A 22,360-nucleotide genomic window follows, 5' to 3' on the forward strand; every position below is an offset into this window, starting at 1 on the left:
AGGTGCAGCAAGTGTGTGTGTGTGTGTGTGAGACCACTGCCCTCTACTGGATGCAATCACAACTGCTCAACTGTGTGCCCAAGCCCCTACTCTGCTTACAGCTAATGGAGATTTTCGTTTTGCTCTGAAAGTAGGGGCCTGGGCTTTCTGGAGCAAGATGATCTGAATTAGGAGCCCACCGTCACTATGAAATTCTAAGCGCTCACGGTGTGAAACAGAGGGACAACTATGCAGTTCTTAAGTGGCCAAACTGAGGGGGGCACAGAGGAACATTTGGGGGGGGGCACAGCACAGAGCGCAGGGGGGGGGAATGCCACCCCGCCCTGCTCTGCCCCCAGCTCCACTTTGGCTCCAATCCCAGCCCCAGCTGAAGGTCGGGCCCCAGCCATGGCTCTGCTCCCGGCTGCAGCCCCAGCTCCGGCCCCGGCCTCAGCTCCAGTTCTCAGGGGCGGGATGTGGACAGGTTCCACTATGGGTAAAGGGGGGCAGGATGGAAAAAGTTGCAGAACCACTGATCTAAAAGACCGTCAAGCAGGGTTTTCCCCTAGAAAAGGCTCTAGAGCTAAAGCGAATATGGGAAATGGTTCAAATGAAAGCCTTACAAGATGGTTGCTAGAATAGGAGTCGTGACCAGGAACTTGACATGAGCCTCTGGCCCACACAGACTGGTTACAAGCTTCACCACCAGCCTTCATTTAAAATGAATTACTCACAAGCCCCCACCTAAGGGATAGCCCCCCCCCATAAATTAGCACCACGGGGGCAGAGGGTTGTACTGGGGGCTGTTTGTCGGGGGGGGGGGGGAAGAGACAGAGAGGAGCAGAATGAGAGACAAGAAAGAGAGGGATGCTGAGCAAAGAGCCGGCAAACCCCAAACCCCTCATTCCCAGCCCCACCCCAGAGCCCTCACCACCCCCTGCACCCCAACCCCCTGGAAAAAGCCTAGAGAGGGCTTGTGGGGCGCTGGCTGAATGGGTGCTATGAGTGAGGCCACTTTGGTGCCTCCTGTGTTCAGGGACGCAGGACTTTACAAGGAAGGGACAAACACACAAGACTGCATAGATTGAAGATAATCTCAGATTCCATCGTCAATTTATGCTCTCAACTGGACAACCCGCAGGGCCCCAGAATTTCAGTAGCTGCTCGGGTCAAAGGGGATAACGGAGTGGTTTAGTGCTGTTAACAGTCAACAGAGATGTTTTATTAACAGAATCATAGAAGATTTGGGTTGGGAGAGACCTCAGGCGGTCATCTAGTCCAACCCGCTGCTCAAAGCAGGACCAACCCCAACTAAATCATCCCAGCCAGGGCTTTGTCAAGCCTGGCCTTAAAAATCTCCAAGGATGGAGATTCCACCACCTCCCTAGGTAACCCATTCCAGTGCTTCACCACCCTCCTTGTGAAACAGTGTTTCCTAATATCCAACCTAGACCTCCCCCACTGCAACGTGAGACCATTGTACCTTGTTTTGTCATCTGCCACCATCAAGAACAACCGAGCTCCATCCTCTTTGGAACCCCCCTTCAGGTAGTTGAAGGCTGCTATCAAATCCCCCCTCACTCTTCTCTTCTGCAGACTAAATAAGCCCAGTTCCCTCAGCCTCTCCTCATAAGTCATGTGCCCCAGCCCCCTAATTATTTCAGCCCCCTAAACAGCTTCTTACTTGTGGGGCCAGCCACTCCCATCCCAACGCAACAGGGAGCAGAGACCTGTATCTTGGTGTTGTGGGTCCCAGCTTCCCTTCCTGCTTATGGACTCAGAGGCTCAGGTGCAAATTTCACGACTACATAACTGGAGATCATGCAGCTCACGTGCTGGTGGCTTGGAGGGTGAAATTTCAGTGCCAGGCAGGCGCTAACATTCGTGGGCGAGGAGCTCAGCCCCTTCATGCTGCCTCGACTTGATGCCCCGGCTATTTTTAAAAGGTTAGTTTGGAACACAAGTGAAAGAAAAAGGTTTGCCTCGGGGGCTTTGCCGTGAGTGAGGCGGCGCCGGGCGGGTTTGTACAACACGAGGACGAAGCTGTCTCTTACCAGGCTGGAGTTGGAAGCGTTGGTATCATCGTTCGGCATGGGCAGGTAGACGGCCAACGCCACGCAGTTGGCAAAGATGGTCATCAGGATAATGATCTCGAAGGGTCTGTGGGTGGGCATTAAGGAGAAGCACAGAGCTGAGGCGCAGTCCCTGCATATGCACCAATTAATGGTAACCACCTCGTCAGCTGGTACAATGCCATGGCACCGGCCATATTTACACAGGAGAGGCCCAGGGATGGACTAGCCAGGGGGGCTGGGGGCACTGGCAGAGCTGGGGGGGACACCCAGGGCTGCAATAACACGGGGTGCGGTTGTCATCAGACCTGCCAACACTCCCACAGTTTCAGAGCCTCTTACAGATCTGGGGCACAGCCCATCAGTCTAAAGGGAAATCAGCCTCCGATTGGCTGCCTTCCCTACTGCCCCACCCCTTGGGGAAGGCTCCCCCTATCCTCTCCTGTGAACGGGGATGGGTTCCTGCCTCCGCTTCTCCCCATCTCCCTCCCACCCTAGGGTTGCCAACTTTCTACTCGCACAAAACCGAACAACCTTGCCCCACCTCCTGCCCCACCCCCTCCAAGGCCCCGCCCCTGCTCACTCCATCCCCCCTCCCTCTGTTGCTTGCTCTCCCCACCCTCACTCACTCGCTCATTTTCACCAGGCTGGGGCAGGGGGCTGGGGTGTGGGAGGGGGTGAGGGCTCCAGCTGGGGGTGCAAGTTCCAGGAAGGGGCCAGAAATGAGAGGTTCAGGGTGTGGGAGGGGGCTCTGGGCTGGGGCAGGGGGTTGGGGTGCAGGGGGGGGTGAGGGCTCTGGGGTGGTGCTGGGAATGAGGGGTTTGGGGTTTAGGAGGCTGCTCCGTGCTGGCACTGAGGGGTTTTGAGGGCAGGAGGAGGATCAGGGCTGGAGCAGGGGGTTGGGGACGGGGAGTGGGTCAGGGGTGCAGGCTCCAGGCGGCACTTACCTTAAGCAGCTCCCAGAAGCTGTGGCATGCCCCCCTCCGACTCCTATGCGGAGGCACAACCAAGTGGCTCTGCATGCTGCCCTGTCTGCAGGCAACGCCCCCGCAGCTCCCATTGGCTGTGGTTCCCGGCCAATGGGAGCTGCGGGGGCGGCGCTTGGGGCAGGGGAAGCTTGAGGAGGGGGGATGAAGAACCTCTGCATAAGGAGCAGAGGGGCAAATGTGGGGCTGGGGGAGGGGCTCAGCAGTGAGGGGGAGCTGGGGAAGATTGGGCAGCTAGAGGAGCACAAGACTGATGGGGAGGCACAGAGCTGATGTGGGGAAATGTGGGAGCACATTAGTAAGTGCTGTGGGGCTGCTGTGACCCAGTGACCTCTTGATGCCAACTGGCACAGCAGGTGCAGGGGGTTTTACAGGGCTCTCCTGGGTCAGTTCTATGCACGTTAGTACTCCAGAAGACAGTCTCCAGCAACAGCCAGTAGCCCGCTGGTCATCACAATAATTTTGAAATGTATGCATGGATAATATTTAAGGAATTATGTCTCTATACTTAAAATTATGTTCTTAAAGCCTCGGGAGCTGTGGCAGGTAATCAGGAGGAGTGGCATTGTATGTCAATAATGAGGTAAAATGTAAAGAAATAATAAGTGATGGAATGGATAAGACGGAGTCTGTCTGGGCAATAATTACACTGGGTAAAAGAACTACTAGAGCCTCCCCTGAGATAGTGCTTGGGGTGTGCTATAGACCGCCAGGATCTAGCCTGGATGCGGACACAGAACTATTTAATGTTTTTAGGGAAGTAAAAACTAATAAGAACTGTGTAATCATGGGGGACTTTAACTTCCCAGATATAGATTGGGGAACAAATGCTAGTAACAATAATAGGGCTCAGATGTTCCTAGACGTGCTAGCAGATGAATTCCTCCATCAAGCAGTAACTGAACAGATGAGGGGGGATGCAATTTTAGATTTGGTTTTGGTGAGTAGTGAGGACCTCGTTGAGGAAATGGTTGTAGGGGACAACCTTGGCTCGAGTGACCATGAGCTAATTCAATTTAAACTAAATGGAAGGATTAACAGAAATAAAACTGTGACTAAGGTTTACGATTTCAAAAAGGCCAACTTTAATAAATTAAGGCAACTACTTAGGGAAGTGCATTGGGCTAACATACTTAGGGATCTAAAGGCAGATGACGCCTGGGATTATTTCAAGTTGAAGTTGCACGAGCTGTCCGAGGCCTGTATCCCGAGAAAGGGAAAACGGTTAGTAGGCAGAAGATTTAGACCTAGCTGGATGAGCGGGCGTCTCAAAGGGGCGATTAAGAAAAAGCAGAAAGCGTACAAAGAATGGAAGAGGGGAGGGATCAGCAAGGAAACCTACCTTATTGAGGTCAGAGCATGTAGGGATACAGTGAGAAAGGCCAAAAGCCGTGTAGAGTTGGACCTTGCGAGGGGAATTAAATCCAATAGTAAGAGGTTTTATAGCCATATAAATAGGAAGAAAACAAAGAAAGAGGAAGTGGGACCGCTGAAGAATGTAGATGGAGTGGAGATTAAGGATAATCTAGGCATGGCACAATATCTAAATGAATATTTTGCATCGGTCTTTAATAAGGCTAATGAAGGGCTTAGAAATAGAGGGAGCAGGACAGAGGGGAATAAAGGAGGGGGGATTGACATTACAGCATCAGAGGTGGAAGCCAAACTTGACCAGCTAAACGGGACTAAATCAGGCGGACCGGATGATCTTCATCCTAGAATATTGAAGGAACTGGCACAAGAAATTGCAAGCCCCTTAGTGATAATTTTTAATGAATCTATAAACTCGGGGGTGGTACCGTTGGACTGGAAAATAGCTAATGTGGTTCCTATTTTCAAGAAGGGGAAAAAAAGTGACCCGGGTAACTACAGGCCTGTTAGTTTAACATCTGTAGTATGCAAGGTCTTGGAAAAATTTTTGAAGGAGAAAGTAGTTAAGGACCTTGAGGTGAATGGCAATTGGGACAAATTACAACATGGGTTTACGAAAGGCAGATCGTGCCAAACCAACCTGATCTCCTTCTTTGAGAAAGTAACAGACCTTCTAGATAAAGGAAATGCGGTGGATCTAATATACCTTGATTTTAGTAAAGCGTTTGATACTGTACCGCATGAGGAATTATTGGTTAAATTGGAAAAAATGGGGATTGATATGAAAATCCAGAGGTGGATAAAGAACTGGTTAAAGGGTAGACTGCAGCGGGTAGTACTGAAAGGTGAACTGTCAGGTTGGAGGGAGGTCACCAGTGGGGTTCCTCAAGGTTCGGTCTTGGGTCCGATTTTATTTAATCTATTTATTACTGACCTCGGAACCGAATGTAGGACTGGGCTGATAAAGTTTGCGGATGACACAAAGTTGGGAGGTATTGCCAATTCGGAGAAGGATCGGGATATTCTGCAGGGAGACTTGGATGACCTTGTAAATTGGAGTAATAATAATAGGATGAGATTTAATAGTGAGAAGTGTAAGGTGATGCATTTAGGGATGACTAACAAGAATTTTAGTTATAAGCTGGGGACGCATAGGTTGGAAGTGACGGAGGAGGAGAAGGACCTCGGAGTCCTGGTTGATCGCAGGATGACTATGAGTCGGCAATGTGACGTGGCTGTGAAAAAAGCTAATGCGATCTTGGGATGCATTAGGCGAGGTATTTCTAGTAGGGACAAGGAGGTGCTGCTTCCGTTATACAAGGCGCTGGTGAGACCTCATTTGGAGTACTGTGTGCAGTTCTGGTCTCCTATGTTTAAAAAGGATGAACTCAAACTGGAACGGGTACAGAGAAGGGCCACTAGGATGATCCGAGGAATGGAAAACCTTTCCTATGAAAGGAGACTCGAGGAGCTCGGTTTGTTTAGCCTAACCAAAAGAAGGCTGAGGGGGGATATGATTGCTCTCTTTAAATATATCAGAGGGATAAATACCAGGGAGGGAGAGGAATTATTTCAGCTCAGTACTAATGTGGACATGAGAACAAATGGATATAAACTGGCCGTGGGGAAGTTTAGGCTTGAAATTAGACGAAGGTTTCTAACCGTCAGAGGGGTGAAATTTTGGAACAGCCTTCCGAGGGAAACGGTGGGGGCAAAAGACCTCCCTGGCTTCAAGATTAGGCTAGATAAGTTCATGGAGGGAATGGTTTGATGGGATAACGTGATTTTAGTCAATTAGGCAATAACGTGCGATCGCTGGTAAAATGAGGGTTCGGCTGGAGATTCTTGCCTGTATGCTCAGGGTTCTACTGATCGCCATATTTGGGGTCGGGAAGGAATTTTCCTCCAGGGTAGATTGGCAGAGGCCCTGGAGGTTTTTCGCCTTCCTCCGCAGCATGGGGCAGGGGTCGCAAGCTGGAGGATTCTCTGCGACTTGAAGTCTTTAAATCACGATCTGGAGACTTCAACAGCTGAGTTAAGGGAAAGTGGGTGGGTCAGCTTTTGTGGCCTGCATCATGCGGGAGGTCAGACTAGATGACCATAATGGTCCCTTCTGACCTTAAAGTCTATGAGTCTATGAGGGGACATATCTCAGACAGGTTCCTTTCGGGAAGGGGTTACAGACACTTATCTCCCCGTCTGGTCCTTGTCTGTATTGTGTACGGTCCCTTCACAGCAGGAGTCTAGCTTGTGGCTCAGTATGCAACTAATCTAGATTACAAAATTGACAAGAGACTGCAAAATCTACCAGTCCTCGCCTACAGACAGCCCCCCAACCTGAACCAAATACTCACCAGCAACCACACACCACACAACAAAAACACTAACCCAGGAACCAAACCCTGCTGCAAACCCCGGTGACAACTCTGTCCACATATCTATTCATGGGACACCATCATAGGGACCTAGCCACATCAGCCACACCATCCGGGGCTCGTTCACCTGCACATCTACCAATGTGATCTATGCCATCATGTGCCAGCAATGCCCCTCTGCCATGTACATTGGCCAAACTGGACAGTCTCTATGCAAAAGAATAAATGGACACAACTCTGACATCAGTAATTCATAACATTCAAAAACCAGTAGAACACTTCAATCTCTCTAGTCACTCAATAACAGACCTAAAAGTGGCAATTCTTCAACAAAAAAACTTCAAAAACAGACTCCAACGTGAAGCTGCAGAACTGGAATTAATTTGCAAACTGGACACCATCAGATTAGGCCTGAATAAAGACTGGGAGTGGTTGGGTCATTACAAAACCTAAACTTAATTTCCCCAATACTAATTTCTCCCTACTGTTACTCACACCTTCTTGTCAACTGTCTGTAATGGGCCACTCTCTCACCACTTCAAAAGTTATTTTCCCTCCCTTGGTATCCTGCTGTTAATTGATTTATCTCGTTAGACTGACCTCACACTTGGCAAAGCAACCCCCATCCTTTCATGTATTTATACCTGCTCCTGTATTTTCCACTCCATGCATCCGATGAAGTGGGTTCTAGCCCACGAAAGCTTATGCCCAAATAAATGTGTTACTCTCTAAGGTGCCCCAAGGACTCCTCGTTGTTTTTGCTGATACAGGCTAACACGGCAACTACTCTGAAACCTACCAGGAGGAGCAATTAGCACCAGGGGGTCTGGGTTACGAATAAAGATCAAAGGACTGTTTTGAGATAGCCTGGGCTGCAAAAGAGACACTGGGGGCTCCTTTACTTAGGAGGCAAGCTGCCAGCATGACTTGTCTCATGAAACAAGGATCACAGGCTGTAAAAGGTTGGAAGGATTTTGGGGTGAGCATTGCTCTGTACGACATGAAAGTATCGAGTCTAGGTTCTAGAATGCACGCTCTGATTTTACGTTGTATGTAACCATTGGTTTCCAATACACGCCCCCCACAGCACGTCTCCCATGCTGGGCGACAAGACAGGCTGGATAACACAGCAGTTCAGACAATAGAGCTCCTCTGTTGCCCTGCTGTCAGGGGAGGGAGCGAGCGGAGCAGCACAGAGACTCCCAGCCAGGACTGAGAGGAGGAGGAGAAAGACAAGCCCTAGCTGCAAGAGAGGTCACCCGGCTGCTGAGTGGCTCCTGCCCGCTAGATTATCCAAATAAAATCCGTGTCCCACCTGCTATTCGGATAACAGGGAGCGTCCTGTACGTGCTACACGATCTGCATCAAATAAACTGCTGCGTGTGTCCCTCTGGACACACCCAGTGTGTGCAAAGCAGGGCAGCGATCGGAGGTGGGACTGGGGAGCTGTGGGGGGTGTGGTGTACAGCTGCTTTGGGTGCAGCGAACCTGGGACCACTCAGTGAGCGATCAGCACACTCCAACCTCCCAGTGTCCTCTTGGCGTGTGCCAATTGCTAACCCTTCAGTGACAGCAGGACCTGCAGAGGCTGGGGTGCCAGTGGAGGTGAGGAGCTGACCCCCGGTGGGGAGAGACGAGGCTCCCACTAGCAAAGGGCAGGTGGTAGCAAGGTGCCTCCCAACCCCGGGTACCCGTGTGAAGCGTCACGGCTGGGCACAGAGTTCATTCATTTGCATTTAGGGAGAGGCTGGAAGTGTCCCCACCCCCACGCCAGGCAGTATTTCATGCACATTTGTCCAAGTTTGCACAAATTCAAACTCTGCTGCTTTTTGGCCCCAAGGCGTTGCCAAACCTGGGGGCTGCAGGTCAGGATTGAGGGGCAGTGGCAGAGCTGTGTTTGGGGGTCTGCCGGCTGGGATAGCAGGGGAGCTGGAGGTCAGGGCTGGGTGTGTGGGGTTTGTCTAGCACCTACCTGCCCCCTGTTTGGCCCGGGACTGCTCTCGGCTCCCTAGTAACAGAGACAGGAAAAGCAAAACAAAAGCAGGGTCTTGCACAAACATCTCCACTTGTTCCTCTGCCGCAGCAGGACCCAGAGCCCCGGGAAGCGGGGAGGGCTGGGAAATGATGCTCGCCGGGCAATTTTGCAAGGCAAACCAATCCAAATGCTCTCCAGCCATTTAACAGATCCAGTCACCCCTCTGCTCGACAGCCTGGGGGGATGGTGCTGGAGGTTTGCTCCCCAGCGGCTGCCCATCCTGCGCCTGCCGTGTATGTGGAGGTGGATCGGAGATAGCGGGGGAGGCTGGGGGAAAGGGTGTCACAGGACACACAGCTCGTGTCCCTCTGTCATCCCACCCACGGAGCGTGCTGGGTTTGCTTTCATGGGGCCAAGCTGAGAACAAGGCGGCGAAGATTCAACCCGGGGGAAGCAGCGTGGCCTGGCTAGGGGATGAGGCAAAGGCCTAAGACACGTCAGCTGCTACAGACAGTGACAGCCGGAGAGGCCCAGCCATTGGGCTAAAGATCACATCACACCTGAGGTCACTGCGTGGCTGGAGACCATCCACAGTGATGACAGGCTGGGCCCCGACGGCCGGGAGGCCACGCTGCTCCTGGGACACTCACACTGCAGGGGACATTAGCTGGCGCCTGATCCTCAGAGTGGGGCTCCCCGGGGCCGGGCTCCCCAACAAGGCACTCCTCCCCTCCCTGGAATACACCTGGGCCCAACCCGAGTCTCTGCCTGCCAGGGCACCTGCCTGATGAGGGCTGTGGGGAGGGGGAGGGATTGATAGGAGTCAGCTTTCAATTACCGTGTGCTGGCCTGTCCTGCAGCAATTTCACACGCGCTCCTGCACCCGGGGGTAACTGCGTAAAGCATAAGCAACGCTGAGGACAAGGTCTGACACCCCCATCCTTAGTCCCTTCCCTCTGGGCTCCATTTATTATCCCAACAACCACAAACTCACCCCAGGAAAACAAAACTGCCCCAGCTGGGGCTTTCTACCCAGCCACAGCGCCTAGGGCCTCTCTCCAGCGGCTCCTGCAAGCAACTGTCCTTTGCTACAACATCTCTCTGCAGACCCCACCTCCCTGCCCCTCCTTAGAGTGAACTAAGCACCTGTCTCTCCTCAGCTAGGTCTTATTAGTGAACAGGGCCAGCTGGCCACAGGCCTGCAGCCCTTAACGGGGCAAGCTGCCCTGTTACACAGGCCAAATGAACTCTTTAGATATCTTTGGTAAAGGAAGCCATGTATATCCGCGACGACGTCTTTCGACGACGAACCAACCCCTTCGCCCCGTGGATAAAATCTCCTGGCCGTTCAGCATCCGCCTGCTGCCTAGACCTGCCGTAATCAGCTGACAAGGATGCCAATGGCTGCTAAAGATGATCCTCTGCTGCCTTAATTTTAGTCGCGTGCCCGAGGTGGACATGCTGGCAGTCTGTATATTTCACCCCACACTTCACTGTCAATCACCATCATCAGCCTCCCGTAGCCCTTCCATCCCTGGCTCTCGTGCCTTGAAAAACTCAAGTCCCTTCCCCACCATCTCGTTTCCCTCATTTGCTCCCTGGAAATAACGGTGCTGCCCTGCGTGGAGATCTGCAGAGGGAAAGCGCTCATGAGTTGTTACAGAGAACGAAACCCCCCCTTCCCTCGGGTTTTTCTCCCCTTCTCCAGAGGAGTTAAAGGAGGGACACAGGGATCGAGCGACCCTCCTGGAGTCACACCCAAAGTCAGCGGCAGAAATGGAAACTGAACCCAGGAACTCCTAGTCCCCTGCTTCGCCCACTGCATGCGCTGCCTTTTGTCCCGCAAGGATGGAAGGAGCCTGGGACTGTTCTCTGTGCCTCTGCCATTTGGGGATTTACTCTATGTAGTTCCCTCCCAGATACTCCCTAGAGAAGTATTACCTAGTGGTTGGAGCAGGGGCCTGGGAGCCAGGAGCTCTGTCCCTAATTCTGGTCCTAACCTGCTGCATGCTCGGGTCTTAACTCGTCTGTGGCTGAAGTGCCGAGGGGTGCCAGCCTGGCCCCTTTTGCTGGCAGGAAATGCAGCCAAGTTAAACCAATACAGCCGTTTGGGATCCTGTGGGGGCAGGGTTCCCTCCTGGCTTCTCTCCATTTATGACTCCGGTGAAGCCCTTTGAGAGCATCAGCTCAGCCCTGGCAGCAGCAGCAGCAGCATGCATCATAAACCTGTCTCTAGCTGCAGCCTAAATCACACCAGGCCTGGAAATTTGCTGGCTTTTATAGCCAGGTTCTCTGGGGCATGACAGGGAGCAAGCTCCACTGGGCACCGGATAAGCAACCTGCCTTCTGAGCATTGTGAAGCGAGGGTGGAGTCCAGGTGCCATGTATACCTGTAATGGGGCACATGTCCCCCCAGCGCCCCAACACTCCCAAACCCCACTCCATACACCCCCAGCATGCTCACAAAGCACGCTTACAATTAACCCCCTACCAAGCAACCGGCCTGACCTTTGAGCAAATGCTACCTTGAGTGGCCAGAACTAGGCCACTTCCTCTCGTTGCAACCCCAAAGCAGCAAACCAGGGGCACTGTGGGTATAAATAGTGCCCAGAGCATTGTGGGTATAGATAGAATCTGCTGCATTGTGGGTACCAGTGTAACCTGATGCAGAGGAATCTCTCTCTCACACTCATGCTGTCCCCTACCCTGTTTGCAGTGACTGCTTCTTTGACCTTCCTGTTGGCACACCTGTCTCTTTCCTCCTTCCAATCTGTGTTCAGTAGCAGGTCCATTCGCTCTCATGGCTACAAGGGGTTCAGTGGTTACGGCAGTGACCTAGGAGTTGTAGGTTCTAGTCCCAGATGTGCCACTGATTTGCAGGCTGACCCTGAGCTAGTCACTTCTGCTTTCTGTGTCTCTTGTCCCATGTGTAGCTTGAGGGCACTACTTGTGTTACAGCTGCGGGGAGCAGTTGTGAGAATTAATTCATTAAATGTTTGTAAGGCAGTGAGAGAGCCTTGGGCAAAAGCAGCCTAGAGCGTTATTATTAAAAGGATACAAAAAACCCACCAGGTCCCAGAGCCCTTTGCATAGGGTAGGACTGGGATTGCTCACTCCCCACTGAAATGCTGCCACTTCTGGGGTAGAACACTGCCTGGCAGGGAGGGAGGGAGGGGGAGTCACTAACAGCTATTATGCAGGAAGGATTTTAGGGAGGCAGAGAGTGCAAAACTGGAGCGTACCCAAGACAAAGGCCCCACACGCCATTTCTTCCAAAAGGTACCACCGAGCCTTCAATGGCCACGCCCCACACTTTAGGTCTGATCCAGCAGCACGGGGCACCTGGCCAGGTGCCAGGCTTCAGGACTGAGTCCATGAGAGAAGCGCCACCTCGAAGAAGTGAGGTTTTTACCCACGAAAGCTTATGCCCAAATAAATCTGTTAGTCTTTAAGGTGCCACCAGACTCCTTGTTGTTTTTGTAGATACAGACTAACACGGCTACCCCCTGATACTTGACGCCACCTCTTAAGTCACTAACACCTCTTCCTGCTGCACCCGGGATGATCTCCCAGCCAAGCCGTGACTAGACCCAACATGCTTCATGTTCCATACCTGCAGCCCACAGTACAGGGACTCTGATGGCCAAACTGCCAGCATGTACCCACAGGACGACCCCCCCCCCCCCTTGTTTCATTGATTTCTCCCAGAGTGAGATAGCGCCCTCAAGTCAAGAAAGGACCCAGACGACATGCCTGATGGCCAGAATGCAGCCTAGTACGCCTGGGTTGAATCTGGGCCCTTTGGGATCCTAAAAGCAACAGCCTCTGTCATTTGAGCTAATGAAGTAAGGCCCAGCTTGTTACATATTTAGTAATTGACACAGTTGGAGCCGGAATGCCGTTGACTGCCAATGAGATTTTGGCTCCTAAGTCCCTTTTGAAAATGATATGTAGGGTTCTGAGCACAGCAGTGCCTAAATACCTTCCCAATTCTGGGCCTCGGGCTATGAGCTGGAAGCAGCGGCATCCTCCTAAACACTTGTCACCGGTGTGGCTGCCTGTAGCACTCTCTGCAGGCCACGCCTGGCACAACAGGCACTCCCTGCCTCAGTTTCCTCCGAGGTGGTCCCCAACCCTCAGCCTTCCCCACCCAGGCTGGAGGTGGTGATGGGGCCCAGCCCTCCAGCCAAGTCTCTGACTAAAACTTCACCCCTTCCAAGGTAACAAGAATCCAAACACACAAAAGGTTCTTCCGCTCTCCATGGGCTCCTCTTCAGCCCCCCAGGGTTAGCTCCCAGCCCCTCTGGGCTGCCATTCCGTCATCCCTGCTGCAGGGTCCCGATCTGAGGCCAGAAGGGCCCATTGTGGCCATCTGGTCTGACCCTCTGTATCACACAGGGCCTGAACTCATTCCTCTTTGAGCTAGAGCTGGGCTTTTAGCAAAGCCGGGATCAGAGAGCGGGGAGCCTAGGGCAGTGATGGATGGAGAGGGAGAGGTGGAGGGGAAAGACAGAGAGATGGTGGTGGGGAGAGAGAATGAGGAAGAGATGGGGAGAATGAAGGAGAGAAAAAGGGAGAAGGAAAGAAAGAGGGAGAGAGAAGGGAATGGCGAAGGGAGCCATCCATCTGTGATGTCAGACAGCAGCTGCGGGCAGCCAGCGAGCGGCTGACTCCCTCTCTGAGCTATTCCAAGCAGCTCGCAGTGTCCCTCTCAGTCCCTTCCCCCCCACACACACACTTTACTTTCCCGGTCTGACATTTTCTCCCCTACGCCCCTCTCCGGGCCACCTCCAGCTTTTTCTCTTTCCTGCCTCCTGATCAAAGTGCATCCTCTCCCCACCACACCCCGATCCCTGCCCCGGCTTCTCCAATCACCCGGCATCTTCCTGCCCCCGGCCCCTGCATTTCGGTTCTCTCCTCCTAGCCCTCTCCCCAAACTGGTTGATCCTCTCGCATTCCTTCCCCAAAATGGTTTCTGCCTTCCTTGGATTCCCGCCAGCACCATGTATATAACTTCCCTCCTGAAGTGAAAGCAACGTCTCTCCCGCTCGCCTGGCTGCACAACGCCCTGGAGAGGGGAACCCTTGGGATTATTTCCCATGGCCCCATCTTCGCTTGGCACCAAAGAGACTGAACAGAAACCGCAGTGTCCAAACCGCCTCAGTTTCTCTCACCCAAACAGCCCCCCTTCCACTGAACACATCAATTACCATCTCCGACCTCGTCCCAAGAAAACACAGGCCAGATCCTGATCTCCCTGACTCCGGCTTCATGCCACTGAGTGCAGCAGGATCACAGAACCGGGCCCCTCAGCTATATTTAGCCTTTCCTCAGCCTCCCCTGCTCTTTCGCATCGCCGGCGAGATAGACGGTACAAACAGGCACTTCGTCAGCCGTCAGGAACAGGAAAACCAGATCGATCGCTCACCGAGTTTAAACCTGTCCACACCCACCAAACGGCCCCATTTTCTCCTGTGCCTTGGGCACGCACTTTCCTCTCGCTCGCCGCTGGGTCAAGGCATTCCCTCCACACGCTTTCTAATGCCTCCTTTGTGCTTTGCCGGGTGTCCGTCTCCCATGTTTCTAGACACCCCCACGCAGGTCCCGTCTCCCCTCCCCGCCTAGGTGGAAAGGATACTTCCATTCCACAATGCCGATGCAGGCTTTCCGCAGCGGGTGCTGAAGGGTTAAGCAGAACAGAGCCCTGGCTGGCCGGGGGGCTGCTGGTGGCACCGGTTTCTTTGGCTTTTCTTTCTGTTGCTTTTTCTTCTGATCATCCTGGGCAGAAGCAGGCTCCATGATCTTCCTTCCCTAGCTGCCTCCGCCAGTTCTTCTCCCCCCGTCCTCTCCTCCCACAGCTGAGACCCCCGTCCCCAGCCCGAAGCCCCTTCTGGTTCTCTTCTGCTGAGCCAGTCTCCTCGGTGCAGAGCGGGAGGCGGAGGGTGAGGGGGGGCTGGAAATCGCACTCACACATACACAAATGCACCAGGCATGAGTTTAAAATTAGACTCCGTCCCCGCTCTCTGGTGCTGTCAGAGTTCCTGAGACAGCAAAAGAAGCCCAGCAGCTGTTGCTTATCCCAACACCGGTAACTGCTTCCCAAGCTACGGCTCCAGGTTGGGAATGGGAGTGAGGGACCCACTTCAAGAGGGAAATACTCGGCGAAAATCCCTCTTCAACCCACTTCAGCTCTCTCCCTGGCCCTCTTCCCCATCTCCCTCTGGCTTCTGAAGCAGCCCAAGGAATCATCAGGCTGTTTAAACAACACAAGCCGCCTGCTTTGTCCGACTGGGCCCAGGGTGCATCTAAAGAATGAAATATCAGTCCTCACTTGGGTTGGGTGACTGCTGCAGATAAATCCTACCTCATTTGCAAATGCATTTGCCTCTCCCTTCTGGTGTTCACTTTCCGGTAATCCTTCCGGCCAGTGCGTTTGTTAGGACAAACATTCCCCGTCAAAGCAAATGTTGTTACTAATCGGAATCAGGGAATGTATGGAAACCGCTCCGTGCTAGGCGCTGCACGTACATGAGCGACAATCCCTGTCCCAACAAGTGTAGAATCTAACCAGACACGAGTGGGAGGAAGTTAGAGTTCTGATCCCCACTTTGCAGAAGGGGAACAGAGCAGTGAGGGCCAGATCCTCAAAGGTATTTGGGCACCGAACTCCCACGGGGCTCAATGAGAATCAGGCACCTAACTGCCTTTGCGGATCTGGGTCAAAGTCCCAGTAGCAGAGCCAGGAATGGAACGCAGCTCTCCTGAGCCCCACGCCAGGGCGGGAACCCCGAGTGTCTCCTTCTGCATTGCAGAGTAGTCACAGAAAGCACGTGCCGAACTCGGAGCGTTTGCCCCTGGATCCTGACTGTAACTAGCAGGCACTTCTCCAAGGCCTGCCCAGCAAAGGGGGGTCAGCAGTGCCGTTAGCCTCATCCAGAGCGAGGAACACAGCCCATGTCTCCTGCTGCCTCCGCTCGGCTGCCAGGGAAATTCAGTGGTTAAGATCTGGAGCAGGCTCCCAAGGGAGGCTGTGGAATCCCTGTCACTGGAGATTTTAAAGAACAGGCTGGACACACACCTGGTCTAGGTTTACTGGTCCTGTCTCAGCACAGGGGGCTGCACTTGATGACTTCCCAAGGTCCCTTCCAGCCCCACATTTCGAGGATTCTACAGGGCTTGTTCTGGATTTCACCCCCTAAAAGGGTCTAGGACTGGCTAGCACCAACACCCAACATCTTGTCTTCCCCCTCTGTCTCATCGCTGCATTTTACACTGACTGATCTGCCTGCATGTCCCCTAGGGAAATGTCTACATACAAACAGTTAAATACTCCAGGAGATGTATTAGACTTTGCCCTGCTACAGGGGCCTTTACCCTGGATGTGTTTTACAAACATTACTAGATAATAATACCGAGCACCTACAGAGGCTTATATCTGCAGATGTCAAAGCTCTTTAGAAAGTTGGGTCAGACGTATTATCCTGTCACGGAGTGTGGGGGGACACAAGGCCCTGCACCCCCGGCTTCCTGCGATTCACCATGACTCTCAGCCAGCCAGTAAAGCAGAAGGTTTATTTAGATGACAGGAATACAGTCCAAGACATGTCTTGCAGGCACAGACAACAGGACCCCTCAGTTAGGTCCATCTTGGGGTCCCAGGGCACCCCAGCCCCCTTGGGAGGTCAGAGCCCCGTCTGCCTCCCAGCCATATCACCAGCCAGCTCTGAACTCTCTCTCTAGCCTTTGTTCAGTTTCCCGGGCAAAGGTGTCACCTGGCCTCTAACCCCTTCCTGGGTTCTCAGGTTACATGCTCAGATATCCTCCCTTGGCAAGTCTCCCATCCCCCAATGCAGACCGTCTTAGCCACACTCCCCTGTCAGCATTCAAAGACCACATTAAGAACAGTCCCAGTTCGTCACATATCCCCATTTCACAGGTGGGGAACCTGAGGCCTGGAGAGGCAACGTGCTCAGAGGCATGCAGCAAACTCACGGCAGAGCTGACAAAACAACCATATCTTGCGCTTCTAAACCCTGCTCTGCGAACACTTGACAAAGAAAGAACGTATCAGTGTCCCTATTTTACAAGCAGAGAAACTACAGGCCCACATGACGGGGGTACTGGTCCCACACCAGACAGCAGGCTAGGGACCTAACCCCCATTCCCTGCCTTGCAGCTGGAGGTGCTAACCACTCTGCCACCACCCTGCTATGGCTCATATAGGGTGACCAGACAGCAAATGTGAAAAATCGGGACAGGGGGTGGGGAGTAATAGGAGCCTATATAAGAAAAAGACCCCAAAATCGGGACTGTCCCTATAAAATCGGGACATCTGGTCACCCTAGGCTCATACCATCTCAGGATCATGTCATCTGCCATGGAACTGCCTGTCTTGGGAGCATCCCAATTTGAGGGCCAGCAACCCCAGTGCGACACAGTCCTGAAGGAGAATCCCTTGGCTACATGCCTGCTAACCAATGGGGGGAGGGGAGACACTGCAGCTGTTCCTGTCCATTGCTGCATGTTCTGGGAGAATCAGCTCAGCTGTAAAGGGGTAAAATTAGCAACATTAATTCCACACACGCACACACCCCCAATCTTTTCCCACATTTTAGGGTCAAATATTCCTTCTCACACCCCAAATGATGGGGTCCCTGGAGGTATCATGGGCTGCGTTCACCACATCTGACTGTAGTCCTGAGTGGGTCCCCATTTTGTCCTCCCTCCTTCTCCCACTAATCACTGTCCCCTTTCACTTGGGATTCAACCTATGAGCTCCGCTACTGCTGCAGCCCCAGAGGGGAGTTCTGAGGATCTCAGCCCTGTTCCAGCGCCACTAGCAGCTGCTAGTGCTAGGAAGGGTCTCTGGGGACATCTTGTGGCCAGCTGGGGGTATGGCAAGTTTGGAATTGGTACACGCACCTTGGTAGATGGTTTTCCTCCACCCCAGTCACAGCTGTAAGTAATTGCACACACTGACTGATCACTGACTAGGTGTGTGCTTTTAAAGACAGAGATCCAGCAATGTGTGAATGGAAGGCCTAAGGAAGGTCTGCTCCCTGCCCCGTGCCATCCCCTTGGCCAGGAAGGGTTAGCCGCAGAGGACTGACATGGTGGTGGCTCCTGGGGTTTTCTAAGGCTCTAGGTGAAGAAATATCAGGCCTAGATGGCAAATTCAGAGGCGACGTTTCCATCCGGCCCCAGTTGGACAGACTCTGCCTCTGGCAGGGATACCGCCAGCCCTAGAAGACACAAGATCGTCCTGAATGGTACTATGGGACCATCACGGAGCTGGATTTGCAGGTGCTTTTTTGTGGTTCAAGAGTTTGCAGGCTTTGACTCAGCCCCAAACTGCCAAGGGAGATTCGGCCCAAACTGCCCCGGGTTAGGAGGCAAACTCTGTGCCAGCCCCGAGTAGCACCTGGCTTCCAATCAAATCCACCAATTGGCAGGCTCCTCTTGGAGGCCTGAGAATCCTCAGCAGAGCCCAGTGGGGACTGTGGCATTCAGAGATCACATCCAGACCACAAAGGTGATTCCATTGATTTCAAGGGGATTTAGGAGCTGAAATGCCCTGGAGGATCTGGGCCTCAATGCTGAGGGTGCTCACAAGCGCTTCAGCATTCTATGCCTAGTTCCAGCTTGCTGTACAAAACAACAAGAGCTTTGTGGCACCCTGCCCAGACTCTCTGTCTGGGAAGCTCAGCCCTTGAAGGCACAACTCCCAATACCACATCTTCCCTTCCAAGCCAAAACTTAACAACAATAACTCTTAAAACCCCAACATTTATATAATACACAATTACACATATTGATAACCAAGGTAATAACTACACTAACAAGGTTCAATTAGTCTGTGAGATGCCCTGCACTGTCGCTTAGACCTGGGAGGTGTAATGTCATGGCACACGTACACAGAAGTTAGGGGGGGGAAATCCCATCAATGGCTCTTGCTGGATGGTTGTTAACAACCAAACAAAACAACCACGTGCTGTTTACACACATTGCTATGCGCATTGTCTACATTTAGTCGTGGTTGCTCCTTTGAGCTCTAATACCGTTTCCAAGAACTTTTTTGGACTTGTTCAGAACCTGTATACTTTCCTCCACCTAGTAGTTACCACAGCACCATCTTTAAAAAAATACAGAAGGACACCATGGGTATGTCTACACTACGAAATTAGGTCGATTTTATAGAAGTCGATTTTTAGAAATTGATTTTATATTGTCAATTGCATATGTCCACACAAAGCGCATTAAGTTGGCGGAGTGCGTCATCACTACCGTGGCAAGCATCGACTTACGGAGCGGTGCATTGTGGGTAGCTATCCCACCGTTCCCGCAGTCTCCGCCGCCCACTGGAATTCTGGGTTAAGCTCCCAATGCCTGATGGGGCAAAAACATTGTTGCGGGTGGTTTTGGATACATGTCGTCAGTTGCCTCTCCGTCCATGAAAGCAACAGCAGACAATCGTTTCGTGCCAGATACCAGGGCGATTAGAAGAGCACCGCAAGGCGCGCTGCAGATCAGAGAGGCTTTGAAAACCAGTTTCATAATTGGCCAGGCTTCGGTGTGACAGTTGTGTTTCTGCTTGATGCAAACACACCCCCTTTGTTGATTTTAATTCCCTGTAAGCCAACCACCCTCCCCCCTTCGAAATAAAGTAACTATTGTTTTGAAACCATGCATTCTTTCTTTATTAATTTTTTTTTTAAAGAGATAACGGACAAGCTAGCCCGGGTGGGGTGGGGGAGGAGGGAAGGACAAGGCCACATTGCTTATTGTAGCCACACTAAAAATCGAACTGTTTGAATGACAGCCTTCTGTTGCTTGGGTCATCCTCTGCAGTGGAGTGGCTGGGTGCCCGGAGCTCCCGCCCCCCCCCCCCTCCGCCTGCATTCTTGGGCGTCTGGGTGAGGAGGCTATGGAACATGGGGAGGAGGATAGGCGGTTATACAGTGGATGCAGCGGGGGTCTGTGCTCTTGTTGGCTTTCCTGCAGCTCCAACAGATGCTTCATCATGTCTGTTTGCTCCCCCATTAGCCTCAGCATCGCATCCTGCCTCCGCTCTTCACACTCACTTAATTCTTTCCTGGCCTCTGCCACTGAATGCCTCCATGCATTAAGCTGTGCCCTATCAGTGCGAAAGGACTGCATGAGCTCGGAAAACATGTCATCGCGAGTGCGTAGAAACATTCTACGCTCTATGATTCTGGGGGGACCGCATACTCACCTGTGCTGCTGAGTTCGCCACGCTGACCAAACAGGAAATGAAATTCAAAAGTTCCCGGGGCTTTTCCTGTGTACCTGGCTAGTGCATCAGAGTTCAAAGTGCTTTCCAGAGCGGTCACAGTGGAGCACTCTGGGATAGCTTCCGGAGGCCAATACCGTTGATTTGTATCAGCACTACCCCAAATTTGACTCAGCAAAGTCGATTTTAGTGCTACTCCCCTCATCGGGGAGGAGTACAGAAGTCAATTTTAAGAGCCATTTTGGTCGACGGAATGGGGTTGGTTGCGTGGACGCATTCATTTTTAAATCGACCTAATGCGGCTAAATTCGACCTAACCCCGTAGTGTAGACCAGGCCCATGATACAGACAGAAGGGACTTCAAGTGTCAATAGCAATGAATACAGTGGTCAAGAGACACGTCTTCAGGCTCCTCATGAAGTGCACAGGTCACAGAAGAATAGTTTTCTGTTACTAGAGAAACTTTAATCAATAGTCAGCAGAATGCCAGCAAAGCAAGTGTGTTGGCAGAAGCAAAGGGGCTTATGGTACAGATGGATTTCGAATTCACAATCTGCATCTTGGTATTTTTGGATGTGTGTATTATGTTATCACCTTCTTGCAGCGGGAAAACATTGATTTTGCCTGTGCAGTAAATGCAAAAGAGAGTTGCTGAAAAGTTTTGCACAACCTGAGAATGGATGAAAAGTTCCACAGGTATTTCGTCAAAGCTGAACAGCAGGCTACTGAACTGAATCTGCAAATGCCAGCTTACAGGAAGAGGCAACCAGCAAAAACTCTGGATCATTTTTACCCCAGTCACACCGCATCCTACCTTTCGGAATCTTTAAACAATAAATATAAAGTCGATTTCTTTTTCCCTGCACTCAATGCTGCAATAAGTGAAATCGACAGACAATTTAATACTCAAAGCGTGTCCTATCTCACTGTAAAAAGCCTGAAAACTGTTCATATATCAAAAGGAAAAGAAGCACTTGTGAAGCTGAACGAAGAATTTCAGTGCAGAGTTCCTGAAATGCAATATGATTTATTAGTACACCACACTGAACCTATTTTAAACGCTCAGGGACCAGACAGTGGAATATCTTTTCTGGAACTCATGAAGGTCTGTAAAGAACATGACCTGGAACTTTTGTATCCTGATGGATTTGACCTATTGGTGCTTTTGGCAACATTACCTGTTACAGTTGCAACTGCAGAAAAATGTTTTAATGCTAAAAAGTGTAAACTTGGTAGACTTTGCAGCCGCCTGACAGAAGCTCGTCTTCAGCAACTGTTAATTCTTGCAGTAGAGACTGAAGTAACCAACAGCGTTAACACAGAAGAGGCTGTGGATACCTTTATTCAGATGGCTCCCCGGTGCATGGATTTCCGTCGAAATGGTGAGTGTACCACTGTTTATTTCTATGCAGATGATGTAGGTGCGTGTGTTGATATGGTTTAATGTGTATAATATGTATGTGTTTAACTTGCCCTTCCAAAAGTGGTCAAATTGAAATTCCTGCCCACGCCCCTGCCCACCAACGTCTCCGGCATGCTCTACCTGTTTGCTGAAACAGGAGTGAAAGCACAAGCAAGAGAAGCTCTTCAAACGGGGACTCCTCCCTGTTGCTGGCTCTGGTTGCCGGGAGCGTGCAGACCCAAAAGACGGCTTGGCAGGATGCGTTGGGAACCCGATGGGCCGTAACAGCTTCCTGCCATGTGCAGGGTGAACAGTCACGTTTTCCCACACTGAACCAGGAGCTAGAGTGGCCACAGCTGGGGAGGGCGCTAGGAAGCCTGGGATAGGGTGGTTTGACTCCGGTTTGAGTACTGCAGTGTGGATGCTGGAGCCCCGGCTTTGGGGCCTGTGTCCTGAAATGGTAAACCTAGGGCATGGACACTCCCAAATGCAGGGTCCACGCACTCAAGTCCCACTAACCCATGCCTTACATTGCAGTGTAGACATGCCCTCTGAGAGCTGGCTGGGGGTTTGGGTTGCCAGGCTTATTTAGCTTGTAGGCAAGGAGTGGAGGAGCGGGCCAGAAGTGCAGGCTGGCCTCTAGAAGCCAAGGCCCAGAGAGCCAGCTGTGTGCGCTTAGGACTGGCAATGACGGGTGTGCCCTGGGGATACCCAATGTTACCAATTCCCACGATTTTATTGTGTCATGATATTTGCTACTCCTCATAAGGCCTGAAGTCAGGTGAATACAAGAGAATCTCAGCTTGCACTTCAAACAAATATGAAGGATTCTTTTCACCCTCCCTGTGGTGGAGAAAAGTTTAAAAACGTGAGCCAAGTGTGACCCTAAAAGCTCAGACACCAGAAGGCAAGTGAAAAGAACCAAATATTTATGATGTTTGTAAAAATC

At 51.8% G+C, this 22,360-nt stretch overlaps 1 protein-coding gene across 1 annotated transcript in view; it reads right to left on the reverse strand.

The window, feature by feature from the left end:
- The window catches only part of CACNA1S (calcium voltage-gated channel subunit alpha1 S), a 100,374-nt gene extending 85,817 nt beyond the window's left edge, over nt 1–14,557 (reverse strand). The window contains exons 1-2 of the mRNA XM_065402475.1: nt 14,397–14,557; nt 2,034–2,139 (exon numbers count right to left, since the gene is read on the reverse strand). Coding sequence (XP_065258547.1) covers nt 2,034–2,139; nt 14,397–14,557 — 267 coding nt within the window. The remainder of the gene's footprint in view (nt 1–2,033; nt 2,140–14,396) is intronic.
- Between the last annotated feature and the right edge of the window lie 7,803 nt (nt 14,558–22,360).

The sequence above is a fragment of the Emys orbicularis genome, chromosome 4 (assembly GCF_028017835.1).
Source record: "Emys orbicularis isolate rEmyOrb1 chromosome 4, rEmyOrb1.hap1, whole genome shotgun sequence".
Lineage (NCBI taxonomy): Eukaryota > Metazoa > Chordata > Testudines > Emydidae > Emys > Emys orbicularis.